Here is a 13481-nt window from a genome sequence, read left to right on the forward strand (position 1 = left end):
TCATCACCATCTTCTTCTTCTTTTTTTCTTATTCATCTTTTCCTTTTTGTTTTACCTTTTTAAATTTCTTCTTGTTTTACTCTCTTAACAAGAATAAAAAAATCAAACAAAAAAGAAAAAGAAACACATAATGCTGCAAAATTACTTGGAAGATGATGAGCTTACATTCATTTTAACTAAAAGAAAGAAAGATAAGGAAAAGAAGAAGAAAAAAATGCAGTATTAAAGGAAACATTTTTCTGTACAAAAATACTATTTGTACACTAAAATCAGTCACCAATGTATTTGTGTATAAATATATGTGTTTTAATTTATTTTCAATGTATATTTGTATTCCAGTATATATTTTATACTGGTGGCTAATTTTGGTGGCTGATTTTAGTGTACGCGTAACATAACTCATTTTTGTATTTGCAGCAAATTTGGGTGTAAAACGAATATATTTAGGTATAAAACGAAGATATTTGGGTATATTTTTATTCTGATAAGTTCTACATAATTCAGAACTCTTGCTCTTCCTCCTCCTCATCTTCTACTGCTTCTTCTTCTTCGTCTTTTTATTTCATATTCTCATAATTTTTTTTTGGAAGAAAAAATCAAACAAAGAAGAAAATATATAATGTTGTCAAATCAAAAGAAGGAGGAGAAACAACAACGATGAAGATGAAACAAGCGAAGAAAAAAGAGAAGAAACACAAAGAAAGAGAAGAAGGAAGAAGAGGAGGAAGAGGAGAAACGCGAAAAAAAATTGGCCAAAAAACAGAGGGAGGGAGAGAAGAAAAGGAGCCGCGCGCCCGGCCCCGGGGGGGGGGCAGAGGGAGGGATGTAATGGAAGCCTTGTTCCTTCGGTTGAATCAATAGAGAGAGGGAGGGCAGTAATGGAAGCCCTGTTCCTTCGGTTGAATCAATAGAGAATGAAATCTTTCTAGTATAACTTTTCTTGTTTCTGAATCAAAGCGCTGGTTACTGGTTAGCATAGACAGACAAGATATTAAAATTTAAAACACTACCTACTCATGACAACTGTGGTTCCTCTTACACATCTTTCTACAGAAAAGAATGATATCTTGTTAGAAGTATCCATTTCATCATTCGGAACCATGTCCTATCCCTCTCTCCCTTACTATACATCTCTGCATACAATTTAATAATGGTGCTAATTTACTTATCTTTTTCAAACCTCCGTTAAACCATATTATACCAGTTTCTATCAGGAATGAAATGATGTTGTCGAGTTTTAACAAAGCCATGATACATGAATTTAAAAAAGAATAGCATAATTAGTTTTTTTTCATTCAAAGATCAATAATAATTAACAGTAAGACTCGGTATTTTAATATACTTGAGGTTTAGTGAAAATCATTCAACTCCCTTCTATTTCAAAAGACATAAACTGAGCTCTCATGACATTTGGGTGATAATACACCTAAGAGCCCAGTATTTGTACAATATAACATTATAACATGAAACTATACCCCTGTAAAAATAACACAGAGCTTCTAAAAAGATGCTTAGGAAAAGCTGCCTAGACAAATGGGATTGGAACACAATGAGTTACCTCAAATAACAGGAGAGAGCAATATAGCTTGCCCACAAAATATTAACTTCCTACCTTTTTCTGTGTTACTACATCTTTGGTAGAAAAAGAAATCAAATCTTAGATTTTGTCTTTTGAGGAGTGATACACAAGCGAAACAAATGTTTATCAGAAGCTATTAACTTAGGTTGTGAACTTGTGGTGCAGATGAACGATAATAACAGAATATACTTATACATTCAAGGATCAATAACAATGCACATCATTTTCGTAATAAAATTGTCTACCAATTTTCTTTTTCTCTTTTTTTTTTTTTACATGATGCAAATGAGATTTAAACTAGAACCTCGTGCATACTACCCAAACCCTTTATCGCTAGACCAATCCTCGTGGCTTAATTTTTAGTTTTTACATGTGGTAAAAATTATATTCCTCATTTACAACAAGATAAAATGAATTTTAGAATTTAACTGAATATCAGATCCATGCATCACACACATATATATACACCAAAAGATATGTAGAGAAAGATATGATTCAACAACGAAAAGAAGGTAGTTATTTACGCTCAAGATCATTTAGTTGCTTTTTTAAGAGTGCATGTTCATACCGCATCCTTTCAAGCCTAGTCTCAACCATGTACATCTCATCTTTGAGGTGATGAATTCTTTTCTCCAACCATGCCACGTCTGAAGTTCTAGTAACTCCATTTTCCATCATATTTATGTTGTCTACGGGAGGGTTAACATGTATGTGTTGAGGTCTTGACAATAGCACAAGTATGCTAAACTGCTGCAACAGAATAGAGTAAATAGTTAATAAAATGATGTATTTGATCTGCAACTATAGTTAGTAAACGTTTTACAACATCCCTAAAGTCCAAAATGCTGATAACGTTGGAGAAGGTGAAATTTTTCATGGATTAGATATATGTAAATTGTATATGAATTTCATTTAAAAAGAATTTCACCCAATTTTCACCCTAAAGATACCCTTGGTTGAGAAGGAAAAAATAAAAAGGGCAGCCCAGTGCACAAGCATCATGCATTAATGCAAGGTCCAGGGAGGGACTGCACCCAAAGGTTGTAATGTAGGCAGCCTAATCTCATAATTACATCACTTCCACTTCTCGGAAGAAACCAGGTGAGATGAGCATGGAAGTGCAAACTAGTGTGATGTAAGATGACAAAAGTTATTAGGAAAACAGCAAAAGAAAAACTAAAGGTACTGCAGGAAGAGATAAAATTCGTGGTGGTAGGACACAAGTGTGCAAGAGAAGGTAGAGGTAAAAAATGGAGATGATGTAAAAGGTGGTCTTTATGCGATAATGAGAAAAACTGGGATAAATAAGCGGCCACAGAGGAGACAAAAGTGACGATAAATGAAGTAAGAACAAGAGCTTACGAGGGTCTTTATCAGTATTTGGGTATGAGAAAAAAAAAAAAAAAAGAGATTTGGATCATGTTAAGTGCATTAAAGACAAGAATGGTGAAGTTAGTCACAGATAAGAGTATTTAAGGATGGACATGAGATTCTTTCATGGCATGCTTAGGTCAATTACAAAGGAGGAACCAAGACTTGAATTACTATTGAAGAATTCAAAATTTTGAAAGTAAATGAAGAAAGGTAGAGCAGTGGGCCCAGATATTATCCTGATTGAATTTGGGAAGATTTAGGATGAAATAGAGTCTATTAGCTACTAAACTCTTTAATGAGATTTCATAGTCTAAGAAAATGCATATGTATGGAGGAAGAACATTTTGGTCCCTATCTACAATGAACAAGGGGATATACGAAATTGTGGTACAAAAACAGATTAAGCTCATGAGCCATACTATGAAGTTGTGAAGAGTTATAGAACGAATGTTGGGACAAGAAACTAAGGTTTCAAAGAAACAGTTTGGTTTTATGTCAGCTAGATCTACCTCAGAGGCTATAAAAGAGAATGATGAAGAGGCGGCATCAGAGTAATAAGAAAAATCTACACACGATGTTTATTGACTTGAAAAAAAACATATGACAGGGTAGCAAGGAAGACCTGTATAAAGGTTTTCTAGAAGAAAGCAGCAAGGATTGTACATATTCGTACAACTAAAGATATGTGCGATGGGAATACAACTAGGGTGAAAACTCAATAAGGTATAACAAAGGAAATTTTTATTGGTGTAGGATTACACCAAGGATAATCTCTAAATCCATCTCTTTTCACACTTGTTTCAGAAGCATATTCAAGAACTCATACCAGGGTGCATGCCTTTTCCTGATGACATCACCCTTATGGGAGAACCGCAGGAAGATTTGAATTAGAAGTTGGATTTGTAGAGACACATTTTGGAGGTATATGGTTTGCACATAAGTTGCATAAAAGACAGTATATGGAGTACAAGTTTAGCGGCAAAAGATGAACACCATAGAAGTGAAAATCGGGAAAAATGTTATATCAAAAGTAAAGGAACTTAATAAGGATGGTCAAATAGTGGAGTGTTTTGGGTTTTATGCAATAGAAAAGTAGTCATATGAACATGAACATAAGGTGAACATGAACATAAGTTCAGCGTTAAATTTTATCACTATCATTGAACCAGCTATGTTATATGGAAAAAAGTGTTGGGTGACAAAAGGTGAACATGAACATAAGTTCAGCGCTAAAACGAGAATACTTCAATAGATGAGTAGTCATATGCATATGGAGAAAAAGTTAGAGTAGCACCTATTATTGAAAAGATGATAAAATCTTATCTTAAGTGGTTTGGACATATGGAAAGAAGTCAGTATAGCATTTAATGAGAAAAGTGGGATTGGATAAAAAAATAAACTAGTGGTTGGAGGGAAAGGAAGACCTAAAAAGACTATGTAAGAAGTGGTCAAATAAGAACACTGTATGAACACTCTCATTGCAAACATGATACATATTAAGACGTAATGACATTATTTGATCTATGTAACCGAACCCACTAGGTACTAGTGGGATCATAAAGCCTTGTTTTTTGCTGCATTGTAACATAACATTCACATAGAAGCGAATCAGCGACATACCACTAACATTAGCAAGTAATTGCAACAATCTTTCAATAAAAATTTGATTTTAGCATTTAATGTAAAAGTACTGATAGTAGAATGGCTTTTCATAGTTTCATGACTAATCCACAAAACATGAAAAGACAAAAATTTAAAGCTATGGTTCAAAGTACGCACCTGCATGAAGAAAATCAGCGCAAAAATGGCAACAATGAGTAATGAGAGGTTGTTCTGACTTTTCAAAGACAACCTTAACTTTCTCACATAATCTTTGAACAAAGAAGGAACAGACGATGTATCAATGAATCTTGTTTGCATCTGGGTGTCAACCTTGTGAATAGCATCTGCTACACTAGATGTAGCTTGCATCCTTGTAGAGTTACATTCCTCCTGTGAAGCTCCTGAAGTTTCTACAGTCTCCAACTCTATATCAGGATTGATTTTTCCATTTTGAGTCAAAGCAACAACAGCACCTCTTTCTGCCTCATAAAAACAAATCATAAATATTACAAAGAAACTGATGGTATCAGGAATGCATAATGAACTTCAAAATTTAAGAACATATATAGAAATTGCAAATGTTAAACCTTGCTTTTCTAGGTTTTTCTGCTTCAACAAGTCATGTGCCTGAAAGTAGTGATAGAATCTTAAGTGGACAATAAAAAGTGTAAATAGTGAACACAGAAAAAAAAAACACCCACAAAAAAAATACCATGCTAATCCAAGTAGTATAAGCTTCTCGACATTCTTCAACGGTTGATTGTAATATTTTGCCTGTGCAGTTGTTCACAAAATCAAATAAAGTCCAATTTTTAGAAAATGGTACATGTTCTTTTTCTTTTCTTTTCTCTCAAGTGAAGCAGATATGTGTCTCATACACATAAGTATAAAAAAATTTGTCAGAGTTGGTAATTCTGTTCCCAATCTTTCTTTGGCGTAATAAAAAAAGTTCTTGTAGATAAAAGACAATATCACACTTTACATCATGAAACCTTGTATTGTGCAAAAAAAAAATAATGCTAAAAATGAATATTTACTCAACTAATAGATTCATCAAACTGATTGCAATACCAATTGATGAGGTCAAAAGAAATGTAACTTTAAATTGAAATTTTAAAACTCCTAAAGTATAAGAGATGACAAGTCAAAAGCTAATAACATGGAGAACTGTTTGCTTCATACTTCTTCATTTCAGGAAAGTCGAAGAAAATTTAACAGACCAAAACTATTTATATTGAAAAAGTGAAAAGGGAGCACTAAGTCATTTAGCATATAATAATAATAATAATAATAATAATAATAATAATAATAATAATAAGATACAAAGCAAGAGAATATTAGTTTCAGGATAAATCATGAAAAGGCCCACCTCTCCAAATAGTTTTCTTAGAAAATGCTACAGTCACATATACTCTCAAAATGCAAGAGTCATCCTTGTGTCTCTGTATATCCCACAGTCCCTGGTAATTAAACAAGAAATATAAGTAAACTATAAATTCATTGGGAGAAGAAAATTATTAGCGAAACAACTAAAACAAAGAGAGAGTTAAATGAAGACAAGAAACCACCAAGTAAAAACAGTGGCTCGTCATGAGAGCAAAAAGAGCAAGTTTAGCACGAAGTCAACAGTAGAATTCAAGCCCAATGAGCTTTTGCAAGCGAGTCGGGTCAAAATAAAACATGTTATCTACGTTGACCTAGTAGCACAATTATAAAGAGAAATAATTCATGCCAAATGCTTCTAATAAGTATATTGTACTGGGGGCAAAAAGCTCATAATTTTATGATAAAGATCTAATTTTCCCAGAAAAAAATGTACCTCAACACGAAAATAATCTGCATAAGGTACATCACTGACTTCTTGTGATGTCTCTATAACCAGATGACTGAAAGAAGTAAAAAAAAAATAAGTAAAAAAAAAAAATAAGTAAATAAGTTCTTCATATATTTCAAGTAATCAATGGAGCAACTTTATTCTTGCTCTAAAAACAAATAATAAACATCTACAAATAAGGGAAGACAAAGAATGGAAACGATAAAATGCAGTATTGAGGCAAGAGCAATTATTTTCGCTGCCAGCATAACACAATAAAAGCACCAATACTCATTGAACAGACAAGAAGATGTTGAGATAATGGGTCTAAAAAAGGGAAGGAGGAAGAAGGAAATTGAGTATATGTATATATAGGCAGTTTATGATATGATGTGTTCTATGTGTGATACAAAAGAGACAGCACTAATCGCCATGTACAATAACAATAGAGTATTAATCTTAATTAATAAGGAAAAAAATCATAGATAGATGGAGATAAGAAAACCAATCCTAAGATACACTTCTTAAGATATTTTCCTCATTCCTACCAGATGCCAGAATAAGAAGATGAAGTATATGCTACAGTCACTTGACCATGCTATCCAAGGCCACATCATGGCACCAAGGAATTCCCAATTAAATAATTACATTACATTTAGCTTGAAAAAACGTCTTGAAAGAAATCAAAAGAATAACTGAAGAAAAAATAAAAATGGATTGAGTCATGGTAACAACCTGCTCTTATACACTCGAAATTTCTGAAGCTCATGGCAGCCACCAAATTTTGCTCCTGAAAAGGAAACACAATTATGTTCACTGGCAGGTCTCCATAGGAACAGTTTGCCAAGTTTTTAAAAATCATAGGTACGCATCAAAGAACTTATTATTGCTTCATCAAATGACATATGCTCAGGAGATCTTAGATTTAACAATTTATTCCATCTTATATTTAGCTTAATTTGAATTAATAACTTCAAACTTAACTACTTAAGGCATGCTGCTCAATCATTTTTTCCATGAAATGGAATTTTGTAACTCATCAATATGTTCATATATTTCTCTGTAAATAAGCCCCCATATTAGGCATTCACTTTGGCTTCATTCAAAATTTTAGTTGAACCTCCACCACTGCATAGTCAATAAAATTATCATGGAATAACAAAACTCAGATAGAAAAGAGAAATAAAGCTGGCAGAAACATACCAAGATAAAGTTTTATTGGATGTTGAAAAGATAGTTCACGAGCATACCCAAATTTCTCTTGAGGACGCCACGAACTACACTTGAAGTCTGAAAGGGGAGGGGGAAAAATGAAAAAATCATCCTCGACAAAACGTTAAGGTGTATTGTGACAGGTATTAGTCATCTTAAATTCTTCCCTTTAAACCATACTCACAACCAGCAAAGCATACAAAATTAAAGATGATTTTTCAAATGCAGAGGTTTCATAGTTGTTTCATGCAGGCTACCTTTATCACCACATCTTTTATGGAAAGACTCATGAAAGTTTACAGCATCATCTGAGAAAAAGTACCTAAAGAAGTCTTCAACCTTTATCTGCAGTTTGTAAATTTAAAATTTTAAAATTTCTAATAAATTTAGAAGACTAATATTACTAAAGTCAACAAGGGAAAACTTGAAAATGAAAAAATAAAATGGTATTTTTTCTAATAAGAAATACCGGAAACTCAGCTTCTGCAACACATGTGTATTCTTCTGGGGCTGCACATTAGAAAATAAGCTCAGATCAGCAGAGTTTTTGAAAAAATATGATGGATTAATAAAATATATTATAAGTTAAACACAATAGACATTTTTTTATCTTTTTGATAAAAGAATAATTTCATTAAGATTTAAGGAGAAGGATAATATGATAAAAAAGCAAAACAAATGATTCATCTATAAAGCATAGCTTTTCAAACCCTAAACACAATGGGCATGAAAATTTGATCAATTTTGCTCAGGCAAAGTTTCCTAGGGTTATATATTTAATATTTTTTAACTTCTCAGACCACAAATAAACAGAGGGGCTGGAGAATTTCAAAGACAGGATCAATCAAGTCAGTTTACCAACTTCTATTTGTAAGAAACAGTAGTTAAGCAAAGAGCTTATATGGCTAATCCACTGCAGTTAACTATTTAAGTGTAACAGAGCTGCAATACAATATAGCATACAAACTCCAATCTCATCTGTACATCAAAACTTCCCGATTGTTACAAACTTCAGGCAAGTTATTTTATGACAATGTATGATAAAGTATACCCTAAAAGCCTGAATCAATAGAAAAGTAAAAATTTCATTTTATTTATATTTCAACAAAACCACCCATTCTTCCAATATACTATTAGCCAGATCCATTGAACAATTCTAAAATAAAAACCTTGCATCATTCTCCCACATTACAATATCTAGAAGATTAAATGCATTCTACAAGCTTAAATCCAAAATGTATACAAGTAGTGGGTATGTTCCAAACTCACTTGTTGGAGCATCAATGTCCTCCTCTTTCCAGCATGAACTCGCAGCTGGAGAATCTTCATTCAATACAGGTTCAGCTACCTGTTTTGTACTGGATTGTTTATCTGTAACTTTCATCACTACAGGGCTATCTATAATATTTGATGGAGGTCCCATGTCGTTGATAATATTAGTAGTAACCTTGCTTCTGATTAACACATATATAAGTAAGTCTAAATGAGTTTCCACACAAAATAATCTTATTCTAAGGCAAAGGTCACTAAGATAATGGGCATACGGGTCTGCAGAAGGAGATTCATTGTCTAATATATCAGAACCTTTGACATTTTCAGTAGCTATAAGTTCACTGTCTTGGGCGCTGCACTCGGACATAGACTCCTGAAAAAAAAGAAAAAGAAAGACCACCCAATGTATAAGGGCAAGGGTACAACAAACACAACATTAGCCAAAAAGAATTGCTGTTAAATTCCAGGTTTTTTTTTTCTACCTTAACAAACATCATAAATAATTAGATACACAGATTACTGTAGCAAAACACCTGTTCAATAACTGCTCTGGTACCATTAGCCTGCCGTAACCATCCATCATTAATAATCTTAAAAGCTTCATCACGGGATAGGAAAGATGCGAAAAAGTACTGTCAAACAGATAAGTGGATTAAGACGGACATCAGGGCACAATTAAGCAGAAAAAACAGTACGCGGTAAAAATATATTCAGATTGAATATTCAATGTTGCAGTGATGCATAATGACTATAACGTTCTTCTATGTGTAAGATACCTTCCTGTTGCCAGCAAGAATCTCAATGGCATTGGGAAAGAGCCCAGCTGTCTTTGCCCTACGTACACTTGTGACTTCTGGGAATGCAATTATTCTCTGAAACATAAACCATTGACATATCCAAGATGCAGAGAAATCGTAAAACAAAAACCAAAATCTCTAGATAAGAATAAACTCAATGGAAACAATCAAGGAACGATACTTCTTTCACATATATCATGGATTTTATTGTAAAAAGATTACAATGAAGAGATTATATATCTGGAAACAACACGGTTCAGAAAAAATACTTACACAAAATCTTTCAGATATTTTATTGTCCAATATGGATTTAAGTTTGTGATTTAGTCACTCTTGACAGTTCATACCCACGTACGTGCTTTCACACAATCATTTGCAATAAAAAATATAGTACCAAAAGCAATAAATTTTCCCATTAAACTAGATTAGTCATGGGCATTATAAACAAGCTCAGAAGGCAAAAAGATAAAAGAATATGTTAAAAATGCATTCTGTTCAGTCACTTACCTTTGTCTCAAACCCAAATATGTTCGAGTAGAAACATATAAAGTTGACAAAAAGGTACATATGACCCTACAACAAGAAATTAATAACTAATCAGGAAACCAAATGAAAAGGCAACATGACTTGTTATAACTTGCTTTTAAATCATTAAACAACAAAATGAAAAAGCTTTTGGCAGTTTAAGCAAATGAAATCCAGAAAAATGATTTTCCAATAAAAAAAAGAAAATGTACATCACTCAAGTCAAGACTAATACCATTTAACAACAAATCAAAACAAGAATATTACCTGAATAAGTATATTTTCCTGGAGGGCACAATTAAAATCTTCAATAAGGACCTAAAATAAAAGGAGAATAAATAAGATGTGAATTATGAAAAAGGAATGAGAAAAATCAACATATAAATATCAATTTGCTTTGTTGCTAGATGTAAGAAATGCACAGACAAGGTTAATATATAATTGAATCCTAGCACTTATTTATCCATAAGAATGTGTTCTTTTATTTTGGTTACAAAGGATGTGCAAGCATCTGTCTACGGAGAGGGGAAAGGGGGCCTTCTGGGAATGGAACTCTTGATATCAACATCACATTCAAGTCTAGAGAGACTTGGTTTTTCCTTAGTCCTAGATGAAATATGTTTGTGTTTATATAAATGGTACAGAACTAATTTTGGAAATTTTGTAAGAATGACTTACTAAGAAAATGTTGAGCCAACATTATTCAAATTTTGGAGGACTGAAATTACAAAACTAAAATATGATACATTGAGTTTTAGGTAATATAATTAAGGAAAGCACTCCCGAAAATGGTTGCTCCACAATTCAAACACTTCATTCACACGGTAAGCAGAATGTGTAGATAAGATACACATTACAATAGAAGGATAAGTTGGTAAGAGGAATTTCATTCCAAACAAATCCAAAATATGTTCTACCCCAAAGGCTTCAAGAGATATCTCATTATATCATGAAAGAAAGTGCGTAAAGTATTCAATAAGGTTGGGTTGGGGAACCTCATTGATAAGGTTCTTAAAAAAATTGCTTACAAGCCACCAGTCAAAAGTCTCTTATTTTGCAAAGTCGGGGCTGCTCTTGATTTGAGGCTATCCAAAATTATTGTTCTTTAGTTTTGACTTTTTTGAAGATTTGAGTAATAGTTCCTTTAGTTATACACCACCAGGGTCCAAGGTCGTTAGAATTAGTTAACCTCTAAAGAATTTATATATTAAAAAAGGAAGCAATTGACTCAATAGTCTGAATATTACTTGAGAGTAAGGAAATGAAAGTAAAAAACCTTCATGGAGGAGTGTTGATAACTAAATAGGGTGTGTGAATGATCTTATCTACCATTAATCAAGAGAAGGTCCACAATTTGCAAAATAAGAGACTTTTGACCTGGGACTTCTAAGCAATTTTTTTTAGCATCTCATCAATGAGGTTTCCCAACCCGACTTCATTGAATGCTTTGCCAAGAAGTGACATAAGGACATGATCATATACAAACACGTTCCAAAAAACTGCAAATTTGACTAGAATACCATTCAATTCAATTCAATTCTATGCTATAACAGTAATCAGTAAACCAATAAGCAAAACCTTAAGAAATTAGAACAGCTAACTTGAAAAGATAGAAAATCACTTACTTCATCTGGTGGAAGACGAAACAGCTGCCGATACTCTTCACTCTTCAACGCGTCCATAGTCTGTAACCAAAAGGATAAAGGCATGAGTTACAAAGATTGATCACAGAAATGTTGAAATTCAAAACTACCAAAAATTTACACAATTTCCATAGATAACTAAGCCAGCTTAGATTCCTAATATCAAAATCCACAGAACTCGAAATTCTCAAGACATCCGGAAAAACACATGAAAGATAATACAGCATAATTCATTTCTACAAAATTAAATGAATAAACGAAATTCCTATAAAGTAATGCGCTACAGACTACACTACACACAGAAACGATTGAACCGAGTCGAAGAATCATAAATGCAGGAAGCGCGCAGCACCGACAAGATTAAAAGAGCGAGGAGGTAGGTACCTGATTTTCAGCGTCAGCAAATAGGTTCGGCGATGAATTGGAAGAATCGCTACGATCAATGACCTCGGCGGCGGGTGAGGACGATAAAAGCGACACCTCGGCGGCGGCGGAGGTTCTGGAAGGAGAAGAATCAGACGTCTGCGGCAGCGGTTCCGTCCTCACGGCGGCAGGGACGGAGGAGGTGGCAACAGCAGTGGAAGCCATAGAAGAAGAGAGAGAAAGGTAGATCTGAGAAAATTAAACGGAAAATGAAGGAGTGAGAAGAGGGAAATGGTGGTTGGTGGGGTTTTACGTTCTTAACTGACGGCGACGACGGAAACTAAGAAGAAACAAGAAGAAGAAACGTTGCTTGAGTCGTAGAAAGAATTTTAATTTTATAAATTGGAATTAATTAAAGATAAATAGATAATCCCATAATAATCTAACTAAAAATTCCATAATCCATACAATTATAAATAATTAAAAATAAATAATTAAAATAAAAAAGAAAACCCTTGGAAACCCAAAGTAACCTATTTTTATTTAATTCCCAATTCATACTGTATCACATAAACTATATAAGTTTTAGTTTTTAAATTGTATATTATTAAATTGTACTATCATTAACATTATAATATGTGTAAATGTTCTTCATGAAAATTTATTAATACAAGTGTTCATTTATTAAACAGAAAGATTATAGTTGATGTCGTTTAAATTTTAAGTTACATCAAATCTTAAAAGAATTAAAAAAAATTATTACAAAATAAATTATAATATCCAAATAATAATACTATAAATATTAAATTCTATGAATTTGGCAACTTTGAGCTATGAGTCAACGTCGGTAGTTATTGGGGGAAAAGAAAAAGAGAAAAAGATCGTCGTTTTTCGTTGACGCTGACACCGATTAGCGTGACTTTTGTGTGTTAGAGATCCCTATCAGTAGTAGCCGTTGGGTTTACGCACAATAATGAGAGTCACCAACAATTTGTCATTGGACCGATATCAATCTCAGCTTTTTCAGTTCGGCACAACTTTGGCAAATTCTGGGTTTTTTGTAGGAACATTTACTGGAATTTTTTCTTAAATAATGTAAAAGATATATTATTTTCAAAAATAATTTTAAATAATATTAAATATTAAAATTAACCTTTTTAAAAAAATATTTTATATATAAACAAAAAATAATAACTATGTATATTTTATATTATAATATATATTTTATGCAATAACTAACATTGTGTCTGTGTATACCTAACATGGTTAAATTTTTATATTATTGTTACGGGGCTTACCTA

General features: G+C 32.8%; 1 protein-coding gene across 2 annotated transcripts; it reads right to left on the minus strand.

Annotated features, from left to right (window-relative positions):
• Nucleotides 1-1802: 1802 nt before the first annotated feature.
• On the minus strand, nt 1803-12835 carry LOC112776171 (protein VASCULAR ASSOCIATED DEATH 1, chloroplastic). 2 transcript variants are annotated; one of them, XM_025820210.3, is made up of 18 exons: nt 12202-12835; nt 11800-11859; nt 10442-10492; nt 10157-10222; nt 9629-9724; nt 9386-9484; nt 9125-9225; nt 8850-9034; nt 8050-8090; nt 7838-7925; nt 7572-7658; nt 7104-7158; nt 6375-6441; nt 5925-6015; nt 5268-5329; nt 5143-5182; nt 4733-5034; nt 1803-2329 (listed from the first exon to the last, which is right to left on the minus strand). In XM_025820210.3, exons 1-18 carry the CDS (start codon nt 12403-12405, stop codon nt 2096-2098), a joined length of 1929 nt encoding a protein of 642 aa, XP_025675995.1. In that variant the 5' UTR covers nt 12406-12835; the 3' UTR covers nt 1803-2095. The 2 variants fall into 2 exon arrangements, with proteins under 2 accessions (XP_025675995.1, XP_025675996.1); XM_025820211.3 differs by having other exon boundaries at nt 1803-2326; nt 12202-12831.
• Between the last annotated feature and the right edge of the window lie 646 nt (nt 12836-13481).

The sequence above is a fragment of the Arachis hypogaea genome, chromosome 19 (genome assembly GCF_003086295.3).
Source record: "Arachis hypogaea cultivar Tifrunner chromosome 19, arahy.Tifrunner.gnm2.J5K5, whole genome shotgun sequence".
NCBI lineage: Eukaryota > Viridiplantae > Streptophyta > Magnoliopsida > Fabales > Fabaceae > Arachis > Arachis hypogaea.

Excerpts from the sequence above, each read along its gene's own strand:
- LOC112776171 (XM_025820210.3), bottom strand. The coding sequence starts at position 12,405 with ATGGCTTCCACTGCTGTTGCCACCTCCTCCGTCCCTGCCGCCGTGAGG. Across the intron at positions 10,223-10,441 it reads AGGAAAATATACTTATTCAG|GGTCATATGTACCTTTTTGT; the intron begins GTAATATTCTTG and ends TTCTTGTTGTAG. Across the intron at positions 9,226-9,385 it reads CCAGAGCAGTTATTGAACAG|GAGTCTATGTCCGAGTGCAG; the intron begins GTGTTTTGCTAC and ends CTTTTTTTTCAG.